General features: G+C 46.4%; 2 protein-coding genes across 8 annotated transcripts in view; one reads left to right on the forward strand and one right to left on the reverse strand.

The window, feature by feature from the left end:
- The window catches only part of myo9aa (myosin IXAa), a 111,794-nt gene extending 99,504 nt beyond the window's left edge, over positions 1-12,290 (reverse strand). For 4 of the 7 annotated variants that reach the window (XM_049030213.1, XM_049030212.1, XM_049030210.1 and 1 more), the window contains exon 1: positions 1,342-1,648. The gene's annotated coding sequence lies outside the window, so the exon portion shown is untranslated. Of the gene's footprint in view, positions 1-1,341; positions 1,649-12,182 lie in introns of those variants that run through there. The other 3 variants (XM_049030214.1, XM_049030209.1, XM_049030211.1) reach the window with 3 other exon arrangements.
- senp8 (SUMO peptidase family member, NEDD8 specific) lies at positions 1,747-5,720 on the forward strand. The gene is made up of 2 exons (XM_049030215.1): positions 1,747-1,823; positions 3,838-5,720. The coding sequence occupies exon 2, from the start codon at positions 3,869-3,871 to the stop codon at positions 4,499-4,501; it is 633 nt and encodes a 210-aa protein (XP_048886172.1). The 5' UTR covers positions 1,747-1,823; positions 3,838-3,868; the 3' UTR covers positions 4,502-5,720.
- Positions 12,291-14,719: the final 2,429 nt, after the last annotated feature.

Raw genomic sequence — 14,719 nt, forward strand, 5'->3', positions numbered from 1 at the left:
TTATGAACCGGCTCTTAGATTCATAGAATACAACTCCTATTAGTGTGTGTGTGTCTGTGTATATTTTATTTATATATATATATATATATCATATGTAATATTAAATAAACATGACACATCCTGTTACTAAAGCAAACACACTAATTTGAGTCTTAACGCATGTGACACCGATCATCTTATATTCGGTTTTACGTGAAACGCAGGAGGAAATTAAAACCACACTTAAAGCGTAAGATTTTACAGCTGTTTGTAAATAGCTTTTAAACCGACAGGAACTGCCGAGCGGCACAAAAAAAAACCGTCGGTCAATTGAAACTCCTTCCCCCTGAACTAAAACCTCGTCACGGGTAAATGACAAACACGCAAAGCTGTGCACCACATTTGACATTTGTAACATTTCTGGAGGTAAGAAGTATTCAGGTATTTAATAACATAATGCAACAGGAAAGTGATTCAATTATGGCGATGACATCCATACAACCGGTTGGAACAGTCCCACAATCCTGATGCAACCGAACATCAGGACGATGTGCCCGAATATTATATCAACTCTCAAGAGAGCCACGACGAAGTTCTGCATTGCAGTGTCCCACCGAGCCCGGAACACGGGGCTTAAACACATGCGCCAGTGTCCGGCACTGGGGAAAACGCCACCAGTATAACCAGTATCGCCACCGTGTATGTGACATCCAAGGGATAACGGAAGCTCGATGCAAAACGCCGCATGGAAATGTCACCCCCCGACAAAGCGCACACTGTTACCGCTCGGAGCAGCAGTGCGCATCGCTGACGGCGTTAAATCGGACAGACAGTGAGCCGAAAGCGGAGCTCTGCCTCTCGTCCCAACACAGCTGCCGGCTACCTTGCTCACCCCGCCCGGGTACGCGGGTCTGGCAGCTTCCACGCCAAACACACATAGCCGGCTTCGGCCCCGCAACTCGCTCACGGCTACTACGAATAAAAGGGCACAAATTAAGCGTCTGGCGGCCCAATTAACTGATATCCTTAATTACTCAGCAAAACATACCCCCCCACTAGTGTATGACAAATAGTGGGCATTTGCGTAAATTTACACCATTACTGGAAACGAATTCGCTGTTTATATTCATCTCTCCAGGCGGACCGACACCGCCACGACAAGGAGAGCTTAGCTGGACTGACTGCCCCCCGGACCGAGCCCGGCTGTAACTTTGGACCGCAGCCGAAGAAATCCCGGTCGTTAACAGAAAAGTACACGCACGGTGCTCAAGAGCAAAAGCCCAGCCGTGGCTGCTGCGCAAAAAAGACCCCTCCATTCAGACAGGGAAGACAGTGAGCAACTTCAGACGGGGGCAGCCTTACCTCAGCTCCCGGCTGAATGCTGCCTCTGCGCCGCCGGACTCTCTTTGGATGGAGTGCAAATGCAGCGGTGGGAAAAGCCGTACAAAACCCCTCACTCCCGACACGGTAATCTCTGCTCACACCATTCCCATTGGGCTTTACCACTGCGGAGTTCAAAAAACCATACTCCCCCACTTCTTTTTTTTAAAAAAGAAAGAAATAAACCCCAATCTTGTCCCCCCGTCTCACGCCTACCACAACTCCTAGGGCTTTTCTACTAATCAGTGCTAGCGCTCATACTCGAGCATTGCGCGCTCCCGCTACACTTTTCGACGGTGGGGGCGCTAGCGAGAAACTGCGGGAAACAGCAGTTGCCGTGCAACGCCGTCGCAAAGTCTGTGTCGTAAAACAACCAAAATCGATTTACGGCATCCGTCGTCTGGAGCCTGCAATGAAGAGCCGCTGCTATTTCCTAAGCTTGTGTTATTCTGTGTGTGCACAAGGTAAGAGGGATCACGAGACTGAGCCTGGTTTTGCTGAGCATGTGAGGATGCACCACAACTTTTCATAAACTGTGTAGGGTGTATCAGTGTTTACTTTTACATGATAAGCTAGTTATAATCCGCAATGCAGTTGTTTATCCAGTTGCTTAAGTAGCGGAGCTAAATGTGATACTAGCTTGATGACGACATGTCATATGCCCATACTCGCGACAACTGAGAATGAATAGTTTTGAATGAGAGAGAAGCTTTTGCCGATGTTTGGGACAGAAATTAGGCAGCTAGATATGTAATTTCGGTGTGCTACTAAAAGTGCGTAATTTTACGATGATGATGCTTAAAATGACTTTTCTCTGAGACCGCCCTATGTGAAATAACATGAAGCAAAGTGTGAGCAAGGAATTATGTGCTCTGCATCTATCAGTGATCAGCGGTATCACTGTACAGTATTTCTTCTGCAGGGACAGAGCAATAAACACCTTCGAGTTTCAGTTCGGTAGAATGAGAAAGACCCTCTTTCCAGTCAGATTGCTTTAGTACTGCCCTGTGCCTTACCGTGGCTTTCCACTGTGGGGCCGGAAATCACGTGATCTACACTCCTGGGCCGGACATGATGTTATGCAAAGTTCAGGAATGGAGACGAAATATTGGATAGAAAAAAAAGAAAAGAAATGGAAAGAAAGTAGTAGTAAAAGATGTTATTATTATTATTATAGTATTATTATTATAACTTAGCATAATTTGATATTTATAAATGTGTATAATATTAAATTGCTAATAATAAACCATAATAATGTACTATGATAATATCCTATCCTTTATTATTTTCACTACCATTATATCGTATTATTCTGTATAACGGAGGATATGCCACCAGTAGGGGGCACAGAATCACGACCTCTACAGTAGCGATGGATGGATGACATTAGTGCAATAATCCAGCTAACTGAACTCTTTAGAAGCGTCATGTCTAGGTCAGGAGTGGAGTTTCCGGCCCCACAGTGGAGATGGCAGAGGTCTGCAGCCATAGGACTATAGACCTGCCTAGCATATGCTGTTTCTGCCTGCTTCTGGTCATACACACAGTCGGATGATGTTTTGAATGAGCTGGTGCCGTGAGTGTGTTCCCAGCAACATGTCCCAGTTCGCATTGATGGAGCCGACAGACAGTCTTGGTCTTATCAGCAGTTTTCTCTGGTGTAAATTATTGGGATATCAGAATGTTCCCAAACCGCCCGTTACGGCTGACTGTAGCCAGCATGAGCCGTAACAAACCACAGCCACAACAAGCGTAATGTTTCCGTGTTGAACATCCACTTGTGAATTTAGGTTTAGCCTGTGTCAATAGATAAATGTATTCATTCATTTCATTATGCGTGCCGAACTGAAAGCCATGTAATCAAATGGCACATAACAAATGTGTGTGTCATTATAGCCGCATGATAGTTACAAAAGAATGCTTTAGCTGTCAAAGTGAGCTGAAAAGCAGCAAGATTAAAATTCACACTATATAACCTCAGCGGGACTTCCTGAAAAAGGAATTTAAATCGGAATCGAAAACATTGACTATGGAAACAGGGATCGAGGATCGATTTGCGGTATCCTGCTCTGGGGAGAAGAACAAGAATTTCCCTCTCTGCGAATTTTTATATGAAAGCAGCTCGTGATCATTTTACATTTAGCTAGAGGGCGATTCTCTTGGTGACGTTCTGTCACATTTAATTTAAATTTTAACATGGGGAAAATTTCCTGAAAATTTTAGGTCAGCTACATGTTTTCTCTCAGATGACTGTATAGCAGAATAATTATATAAAATGCATGCGCTGTTGACTAGTTTGCTCGTGGTAATTTGACAGCAAGTACAAGTGAAATAAAGTTCCAGTGAATAAAACCATGCTGTGTGAATATTGTGATCCCAGTAACGGTGTAGGTGAAGGTAAATGTAATAAAGTGTCTAGTAGCTGACATCCAACCGCAGCCGCTAGCCAGCTAAGCTCCTGTCGCTGGTGTCTCGCAGGCAGTGCATCCGCCCCCCTGCATGCTGCAGCATGGACCCTGTGGTCTTGAGCTACCAGGACAGTCTTCTCAGGCGGTCAGATGTGGCCTTGCTGCAGGGGCCGCACTGGCTGAACGACCAGGTGATTGGCTTCGCCTTTGAGTATTTTGCCACAGAGCGCTTCAAGAGCCTGGACGGGGCGGCCTGCTTCATTAGTCCCGAAGTCACACAGTTCATCAAGTGCGCCACGAGCCAGGAGGAGCTGGCACTCTTCCTGGAGCCTCTGGGCCTGCCCGCCCGCCGCCTGGTCTTCCTGGCCGTCAACGACAACTCCCACCAGACGGCCGGCGGCTCGCACTGGAGCCTGCTGCTTTTCCGGCGTGCGGGGGCCCGATTCTCGCACTACGACTCGCAGAGTGGCAGCAACTCCCTGCACGCCCGCCGCATCGCTGGCAAGCTGGAGTCCTTTCTCGCGGCTGACAGGAGGGCGGCTTTCGTCGAGGAGCCAACTCCCGCACAGCAGAACAGCTACGACTGCGGCATGTACGTCATCTGCAACGCAGAGGCTCTGTGCGAGAGCGCCGGGCAGGAGGGTGGCCCGCAGACCATCACCCCGGCGTATATTACGCAGAAGCGGGCCGAGTGGAGCGAGCTCATACAGAGACTGTCCCGTCTGAAAAAGTGACCCGTCGGGGCCGGCCTCCTTTCTTAAATACGCTAGCATGAGTGTTTGAGACCGGCGCACATATACTAAGAACGCTAACCAGTACATATTTTTTACTCACAATCTACTAAAGTAATATGAAAAGGTAACTGACAGACTGTATAACTAGCTATAAAAAAATCAGACTCATAAATGGCGACATGGCCACGTTTTCTGCCAAAGCCAAGAGTAGCTGAACGGGAAGAGAAAGGGTGCCTGTCATTCATCCATATATTCAGAATTTTATTTATTTACAAATGCGTGCAAGAAGGGTAAACTTGTACTTTTATTGATTCTTCTTCAGACATCTGCATAGAAGATTATATGCAGTTTCATGCAAAGCAGATTTCTGAGGAATACCTTGTGAATTTACTTATTATTTTAGAATATGCATCCTATTTAGTACTTTGTTTTTGCTGAACCATAGACCATGTTGTTGAAAATCAATGAAAGTGCAACAAGCTGAGCCAGTGAATGGAGCCGTAATCAGAAAATGATGGACTGTGCAGTGCTTATGGGTGGAGTTTAAAGTTTAGCTCACCTAATCAGTCATTATCATCAATACAGTGGACAGTATGATTTGCACACGTTTGATTTGAGCATTTTGTAGAGCACAAGACATCTGAAATTTGGCATCACCGCTAACCAGACAGCTACCTTGCCATTTGCATTAGGTATGACTTGCTATCGCTGCCGTTTCTGTGTGTGAGGTGGAAGATTCGGATGGATTCAGTCAGCGAGCAGCACAAGATAAGAAGAGTGGCTTGGCTGGGTGAAAACGGGGGGGCTCCAAATATGCCACTTTGTTTTAAGCCAACGATGTACTTTATGTTTACAAAGTGTTTTTGCTCAGGGTTGTTTGTGGAAAATGAAAGAGCATACAGAATGTCATTCTGCTGAACATCTGCATCGATGGTTTTGGTGACATTCTTAACTTCCAGTGCCTTGGAAGTCCACCTGATGCTATTTTAGGCAGCCTTACGTTATTCATCAGACCAACTGCGCTGGAGAAGACGACGAGGGACGACCAGCAACAAGACGGATGGACGGATGGACATGCTTTTGGGAAGCCAGAAGACCCAAACAGACCATTCTGGGGGACTGGCATTTATGCTTGGAGCAGATAAGCAAAGAGCCCCTCGTCCACCCTTCATCCCTTCCGACACGTTTGATCTCACCGGTGGGTCAGTCAGGACTGCACACCCCCCGCACAGGGCATCAGTGTGGAGGGCGTCCATTGGAGGCCCAGAGTGCTGGTAGGAAGCGCACCATTCTGGCCCACGGCCGGACCCCCGGGGTCTGGCCTGACAGCCTTGAAAACTGAAGCATCAGCAGGTCTGCTGGGATTTTATCAGTCTGGAGGAAATGTCTGCAGGAAGTGTTTTACAAGACTTCAGAAAGCTTCACATGATTGGATTAGACCTTCCTGCCCAGCAGAGTGTTTTTAAGTAATAGAGTTTCCTCAGCTATTTAACATTTTGACAGTAGCTTTAAGTGCAACCTGCTGATTTCTCAACTCTGTTCCATTTTTGTGCTGTTGTATATTTTCTTTTTCAGTAAGTTATGTTTTTTTTTTCATTCATTACTTAAAACAGTGTGAAATATGTTTACTTTCATCCTGGATTGCAGATGTTAAACTAAAAGTACCCATTAATTGAGGGAGAATGAGGTATAATTACATTCGCATGCTAGAGGGGCCCGTGTTAAGCCCCCCCTCCGTGAGTACGACATGATGCTCTTCTCCTCCCTCCGCGGTGTTAATGCTACAGGAATTCTGAGTGATGGCAGGGTTCCCCGAAAGTGTCTCCGCTCTGTAGCAGATGGGGGAGCAGTAACGGAATGCGGACTGGAGACGGGAAAGCAGCCCCCAGCCGCTGCGCTGTGACCATTTTGGTTTATAGCACCAGAGCCAAAGTACTGTGGGTCTACAGTATCCCTGCCTTCCTACACGACCCGTTTATCGGATCGGGAACCCTGAGAGCCTCGGTGTGTGCCCTCCGCTGCAGCTACACTCCAGTACAGCCTGTGCATACTACTGCCAAACTAACCTCCCCCCCAGGGCTTATTCAGAGATTTGATTACGCCATAACCTGTGCCATACCACACACCATAGCCTGTGCCGTAGCCTGTGCCATACCATATGTCATAGTCTGTGCTGCACCCAGAGCCATACCACGTGCCGTAGCCTGTGCCGTACCACATACCATAGCCTGTGGGGAAGCCTGTGCTGTACCCGGCACCATAGCCTGTAGCGTGTCCCATAACCTGGGCTGCAGCCTGTGACACAGGCTGTGCCGTAGCCTGACCCGCACCTCCCCTGAAACGTAACATGTGTCAGGGTACAGCACAGGCTACGCAGCTACCTATGGGGGAGACTCTACACAGAAGTCTAAATCAGCTTTTAGCTTTTCACCTCGATACGAGCTTGAAGCAAAACAGCACCCCCGCCTCGCCAGTCTCAACCCCGGCTCCGGGTTCAGATCAGAAACACACTTTATCCCCGAATTTTACCTCATGTTTATCTTCCCAGGCACACAGATAAATAGCTGTTCCCTCGTCTAAACGTGACTTTGTTCTTTAGAACAAGAGCAGTGTTTTGGTTCCTGTGATTTGAGTCTTCGGTAGCAGCACTGCAAAGGGCCTGCAGTGACTGTGTGGGGGCGACATGAAAGAAGAACCTTCAGGCTACACGTACGGATCCTCATTAACTGCATGTGACAGATACAGCTTTACAGAATGACGTTTTGAATAAATGAGTCAGACGAACATTACAGTGCATGGAAATGTGTTTCCTGTGAGAGGAGGGTTCACTGCTGGTCCCGTATGAATCTGTCCTCAGAAGCCAGGCTGGTTGTGTCAAAACCACATTCTTTGTAATGCTGGTTTGAAAATGTAATGAGTCACCATTTAAAGGGTGGTCACTAAATGTTTGAGGTTAATACCATACAGACAGGGTCCCGTGTGAGTTTATACGGATGTGAGCATCTGACACCAGGGATAGTTACGCTTTTGAACCTAACTTTAGTTGTTAATTAGCCACACGAATGAGGTCACTGCTAACGAGAGCCAGCTGTGACAGCAAAATGAAATGTGGCTTCCATGGATGTCAGACCCTCAAAGGGATGGAGCTGGAAAAGACGCGTTACTCCCTTCTTTGGTTACAAAGACTGGCTCCTCTGTGACTTAATCAGCCATTTGCATGAGCTCATTCTTCCTGACTAATGGTTAGATAAATGCCCCCACCAAGATATATAATGCTAACTGTGCTAAGGAGGAATTGGGATGATATGCAGGGTAGCATGAGCAAACAGCAAGACTCTTCTGGAGATGGAGAAGCACAGAGGCAATCTAGTACATCTGATAGCACAGGCCCTAAGCCCCGTATGACTGGGTGTCTGTGCATTGGGGGATTTGAAGGTGCCGCTTATGAAAAGTCAAAAACAGCAGCGGCACCAAATGAATGCAACTCGTCCAGCCATTTTTTTTCCATTTGTGCCTTAAATGTGTTTTCGGAGAAAGACACTGTTACTGTAGTCAGGGAGACTACGATGCCCTACAATGAGATGAATTGCTTTTGCAAGCTACTTCACCCTCAACAATTTGTGACATACAATAAAGGTGCAGATAAAACCAAGATTTATCCCATAGTTGTCTATTTTTACTGAAGATAATTCTCTCCTGTTGTGTTGTAAAAGCAATCCCATATGAGGGTGTCTAACATGGAGGGCAGAGGATGGAGTTCTTCAGCAGCTGTGTGAGATGTTCCCAAGGTGCATCCTAGGCACGAGCGATAATGCAGCCCCTGAATTCGGACACGGCCTAAGTACTTTTTATTCTAACGCAAACTACTAGGGAAGCACTTAGTGATAGCTTGATTGGTTGACGCTTAGAGCCATAGCTTGCTGATTGGTTGACCACAAGCACCGGCGCTAATGGAAGTTACGTGCAGGAAAAGAGGTAGAAGGAGCGGAGCAAGAGCTAAGCAGATGGGATTGTTTTTGTACCTTACATTTAATGCATTAAATACATATTTTGCTCATGTCTCCGAGTCTGCATCGGAAAAATTGATCAATAACCAACATACTTCTGTAATATCACCGGTGACAGTGGTGAAATTGGCCAGCACTTATTAGCAGGATAACATCGTACTGTTCAAGCCTAAAATCGTGCACGATAAAAGGCAGATAACGTTTTTATCGATATCATCCGTTACCTAAGATGTCTTGCCTAGATATTTATGAGTCACTAAAACCTGAAGCGTTCTGCATATTAGTTTAGTTACCACATTCTCAATGGTATAATGCTTTGGAAACGTCTATTGTATTATTCATTCTTGGATGCATCAAATACAGCTGGACTGAAATAGTACTGAAGTAATATAACATGATGATCATTTATAGTCCTTGCATATGCAACAGCTTTGTTTTATTGAAAACATCGATTCAAAAAAGCACAACCTCAAGAAAAACATGCGTCTCAGCCATGTAATTATCTACATTGCATGCATAACTCCTGCAAAAGGGCGCAGAGAGTGGCGAGCTGTTCTGCGCATACGTGGACTGGAAGGGGTGGAGCTTAAGGAGTGGGGGCTGAGAGGGGCAGGACAAGGAGGGGTCTGAGAGGGACAGGGAGGGTGGGGCTTGCAGCTAGACACTACTTCCAGCTGGAAACACTTCCTGTTTAACCCCCCCCCCCTTGCATATTTAATTTAAACTCAATGATCACCAAGTCATGTGCTTATATTTTGAAGTCAAACAGTAGACAGTTTTATAGTGCAATCAGGATGCACTGGAGCATAAAATATGGCCTGACCAGGGACTCCTGCGGCATGCGGCCCGTGGCATGCAACACAGCACACACCTTATGCTGCACAGCTGCTTAGCGCACACAAGGACAGGGCCCATGCACCGATGCCGTCTTCCAGTGCACGGTGGCTCAGGAAAAGCCACAATGCTGAGACACAAAGGCTACCAAAAGCTATTTCATGTATTTGCAAGCAGCACAGCTAGGAGGCAAATCCCTGGACATTTTAATAAATTATAAAGGAAGCATAATAAATCACAGCAGCTTTCTGCATGTCGCACGGCCCTCGCCCACCATGATATTTATGATCCCCATTGCAGCGAGTATGAGTGCTCCTGTCCCCCCCCCCCCGCACTGTGCTTCACTCTGTCCTCTGATTTACGCAGCCTGGGGTCGCCGCCACCCTCCGTTATCCCCCACATCTAACCACCAGTGCCATTAGTGGCTGTTTCCCTGGCGGCACACGACGGAGACCAGGCAGTGCAGGCGGACGCCACCCCCACTGTGCAAGCCGCCTCCCAGAGGCGCGAGAAACAATAGCCAAGGAGTGTCTGCTGCACATGTATGTCATTATACACAGAGAAGCTTGAGCAAAAGTCCTGGAAAAGCAAAGACAAACAACGTGTGCCTGATTACTCTGCTCTGCCGCGACACTGCGGCAGTAGATGCTCCTTTCACTGACCTAACTGTCCATGTTATACGTCTGAGGGACGCTGGGCCGGTTTTGTTACTTTACCACATACTGTGAGTCAGTGCCCAGCACAGTAAGCTCATACCTCCCCCCAGTTGTGCGTGGAGCTTTGGGGGTCTCCATGTGCTTTGCAGGTTTCCTCACGGTACTCCAGCCCATAATTTGCAGGACAGACCTCACTTGATTGGCCAAAGAGGAACCAAGTGCACAAACAAATTAGATGGCAGCACCTACCACCAGTGCCAGAAACGTCCAGCTGGAGGAGGACAGCAGGACCCGTCTGCCGGACCCGTCTGCAGGACCCGTCTGCCGGACCCGACCAAGCTCTCTGCTCCTGTGCTGCAGCTGGTCTCTCAAATTCTCCATCATAGCAGAGAAAAGCAGCCTTTGCTGCCTTTGGTTCCGCGATACTGATTTTTAATACTAGCTTTCAATACCCTCTTCACATACACTCAGCAAGCTGGATAGCGAGCTTAGATAACAGGGATGAGGGGCTGACAGGAGAGTCTGCTTTGTTGTGAAGCCCACACTTCGCATGCACTTCACGGTACATTGTGGCTGGAACACCGGCATCTCCAAATCACCTTCGGTGGCAACACTGAGGCAGAAAAGCGATCATCCTGTCATCTTGCGGGTTTATGTTGTGTTTTGCGATGCTGCTTCACATTTCATGCAGCTGGAGGTATTAATATAATGTCACGTCAAGTTCATTACTGGCACAAAAATCAGATGCTCTCAGGCACCCGAGTTAAATATGGGATGTTACATCCAAAAGTCCAAAAATACCACTTGACTGCCACTGCAAGGGCCTGAAAGAGAATGACCTTGCAACTGTGTTTTATTCATTTATTAGACGCTTTTGTACCAAGGATCTAACAAAGAGACATACATGCGTCAGACAGTCCCTGGTGCAACTGGGGATTAAGGGCCCAGCTCAAGGGCACAACAGGAGATTCACTTTGCTGATCTTGGGATTTGAACCAACAACTTTCTGACAACAGATAATGCTAAGATTATACAATTCCTTGGTAAGACCCCACCTAGAATATCGTGTGCAGCTTTGGTCACCTTATATTAAAAAGGACATTGTTGCCTTGGAAAAGGTTCAACGTAGGGCTACAAGAATGATTCCTGGTCTTAGAGGAGAGGTTAGAGGACGTGAATCTGTTCAGTCTCAAGCAAAGGAGACTAAGGGGGGACATGATCCAGGTATATAAGATAATAACAGGTCGGATGCTGTTCAACCAAATAGTTACTTCAATATTAGTTCAAATACAAGAATTCGTGGCCATAGGTGAAAATTAGCAGGAGAACATTTTACACTGGATTTGAGAAAACACTTCTTTACACAGCGTGTAGTTAGAGTATGGAATAGTCTTCCTGTTAGTGTAGTGCAAGCTAAAACCCTGGGTTAATTTAAACCACCAACACCATACTGAGAGAGATGGACATTTCAAGTCAATGAGAAACTGGTTGTTTTAATATAAGGGCGGAATTCCATTACAATAAACAACCAAGTGACAGAGCTGAACCTGCATGTGTGAGATGCAGCTTCAAAGACAGAGGATGGGTCTTTCCCCACCTGCGGTTACTCCGCGGCTGATTAAGTGAAACACAATCACGTGTTATAGCCAATAGTCTGACACTACCCTGTTCTAATAGCATCAGGGAAAGACTGAACCTCTGCCAGAGCAATTTTGAGGAGTAAGTAGTTTGATCTTACATCACGTTTCAGCATGTTGAAAAATAAAAGACCCAACTTGACAGCTGCTCTATAACTTTACAGCCGTGGTACAATCCCTGGAAAAGGGAGAACGTTAGTCATTCGTCTTAAAACAGATACAGGTTCGCAAAAACATCATCCATCCATTTTCCAAACCGCTTATCCTACTGGGTTGCGGGGGGTCCGGAGCCTATCCCGGAAGCAATGGGCACGAGGCAGGGAACAACCCAGGATGGGGGGCCAGCCAATCGCAGGGAGCACTCACACACCAGTCACTCACTCCTATGGGCAATTTAGCAACTCCAATTACCCTCAGCATGTCTTTGGAATGCGGGGGGAAACCGGAGTACCCAGAGGAAACCCCATGACGACATGGAGAGAACATGCAAACTCCACACACGTCGCAAAAACATCATTTCCAGATAAACATAACTGGCTGGCCTCACCTTTAGTTGACAGTAAGAGCGCATCACCATCGGCATACTGTGCGTAGAGGTAGAAGTTTCTAGAACTCAGTTATGATCACTGAACAGTTACTTCCTCATAAGACACAAGCATCCGAGCCGCAGCGCTCGCCACTAACCATGAACGTACTGAGCTGATGACAGCAGCAGACATGGAAACATCTGCACTGAGCAGGAAGAACCCAACACATTATGAAACTTCTACACACAAGAGTGACGCAGACATTATATGATAAACAAACAAATAGGGTTTTATAAAATGCAGCTCTTAACCAGGCAAACTTGAATCCCAGTCAGTCAAACAACACACACAGAAAGCAGGTTCATCCATAGTTAAAAAGTTATAAATTAAGGGTTTTTTTCTTTATTATTTTACAATATAATTTTTCTGGCAAAGCAGCACTAAACACAGACAGCCTTAAGCGAATTACTCTCTGCGGGCAAAAAGGCTGCTATGACAAATGACAGCCCTCTTCCTACAGCTCACACTTCCCATAGCTCACAGGGGCGGAACTGACTGTGTAGGTCAGTCACTAAGATGGGAAAAGCAGGAATTAACCTCGGGGGGGGGGGGGGGGGGGGGGGGGACGTTTTACAATGGGAGTCAATAAGATGGGGGCTGTCCACAAGAGAGCCGTTTAGCATTAGCCAAGACTGAGAGGATGAGAGAGCCAATGTTCAGGGCCTCATTTTAGCAGTTCCTGCTGATGAGTCAGGGGAGGTCTGCGCAGATCCGCTGCGCATAAGCGCGTCCAACCTGCTCAGCATTAAACATTATTCTTACGCGAGGATACATTCCAGGGAGATTCGTTCTCTCCGCTGTAACAGCTTTCCCTCTTCTTGTCAAACACGATAGAAATATCACCCTCAAATAGTAAAAAAAAAAAAAAATGATGTGATTTGTTTTACTTTTAGGTTTGACACTTCTGGCAATCAGGCAGTAATGCAAACGCGTCGGCGTGGCAGTAGTCATCGTCCTCGGACTCCATCGGTCAGAAGGTACATCCAAGAGAAGATCGGTCGTAACTCCTAATCTCTCAGCCCTTATGGGGAGGGACTGCACCTGTTCAGTGATCTCTCTGAAACCTCCACCAACCTTGGAGCTAATCGAACGATTAGCCACTGACCTGGAATGTGGTGCTCAAGCACCAAGGTGCCCCTAACCGCAATTAGGTAACATTATAACCGAAGGTAACATTATTTCACTACAGCTGCTTCAAGGCTGAAATGCTGTACCATAGGAATGAGCTGAAATATTTATGCGTTGGAGACCAACAGTGGAAATGCTCATTTCACTCCGGCTTGCTATTTTTTTTTTTTTTTGTGGAGGAAATTTCATCTTAAGTTTCAGTAACACTGGCCAGACACTGTTATAGATACACCTTTAGGAAAGAGCAACATAGCCTTGCAGATAAGGACGTATTTAGCATTTTTCAGGGCAGTTGTAGTTACAAGACTAGCCAAAAATATTTCATAAATCCAAGTTTTACACTTTTATAAAAATCTGTTCCCACATAACCTTTGTAATGACAGGACAGGACCTTGGCGGAGACGGCACTTCTGAAATGTCCCACCACCCAGTACTGGTCCCCACCGGAAAGCATTAAAAACAAATGGGGAGGGGGGCCTCAAGCGACGCCGCTTAAAGTAGGATGACAGCCCCCTAATTTCAGCATCAGAGCCGTTTAATTACCCCCATCTTTGAGAACATTTCATCAGCAAACATCTAACCGAATTAGTTATTTACTGCTATTTTCCGCAAGTTTAAACACTTAGAGAGCGTCCACAATTTTGGCTATTTTGACCTAGTGCACTAATTCTATTTCAGTTCTTTCAGAGAAAAAAAAAAAGTTTACACGTTACTAGTAGTCCTACTTCCACGCACACATACGCAGCTATGCACTAGTTTAGCTACGTTTTAATGCTGCAGCAGCGGTCTGCAGACCTCAATCAGCCGCGATCTCACTGCGGTCCCTCGCCTTGCCTCACACACACGCCGCCGCTTCCCTTTGCTTACCTGCTTCATATCGCCACAGCTTTGATCTCAGCGTTTCTCACGCTCGCCCTGCGTCCGTAACACGTACTTGAGACTTTAAAGCGCCTCCATGTATTCAGTTTAATTCAGATTTAATTTTGATAAGGAATACTTTGATTGGATGCATTTTAAATGATGATTGCTAGTTCTGCTACCTTGCCCCTAATAAGCAATTGGACGAGTGGGTGGGTGCACGGCCGAGGGTGATACTGGGGGGGGGGTCGAGAAAACTCAATAATTTAAATGAAGGGGGGCGGCATTACGTGTCCCCTCCCTCCTGGATGGTGAATGGATGGAGGGGTGATAGTCGCTAAACTACAAATAAACCTAAAACTAAAAATTAATGCAGTTTAAGATAAATTACGTTATTAAGATGACGTAGTCCACAGAATACCATCAGGATTATAGAAGGTTAAACCCGTAAAATATGAGTAATCGCTGAAATGACTTAAAGTAACAGTAAAGCTGCTCCCGATAACAAGAA

This window comes from Brienomyrus brachyistius, chromosome 11 (assembly GCF_023856365.1).
Source record: "Brienomyrus brachyistius isolate T26 chromosome 11, BBRACH_0.4, whole genome shotgun sequence".
Lineage (NCBI taxonomy): Eukaryota > Metazoa > Chordata > Actinopteri > Osteoglossiformes > Mormyridae > Brienomyrus > Brienomyrus brachyistius.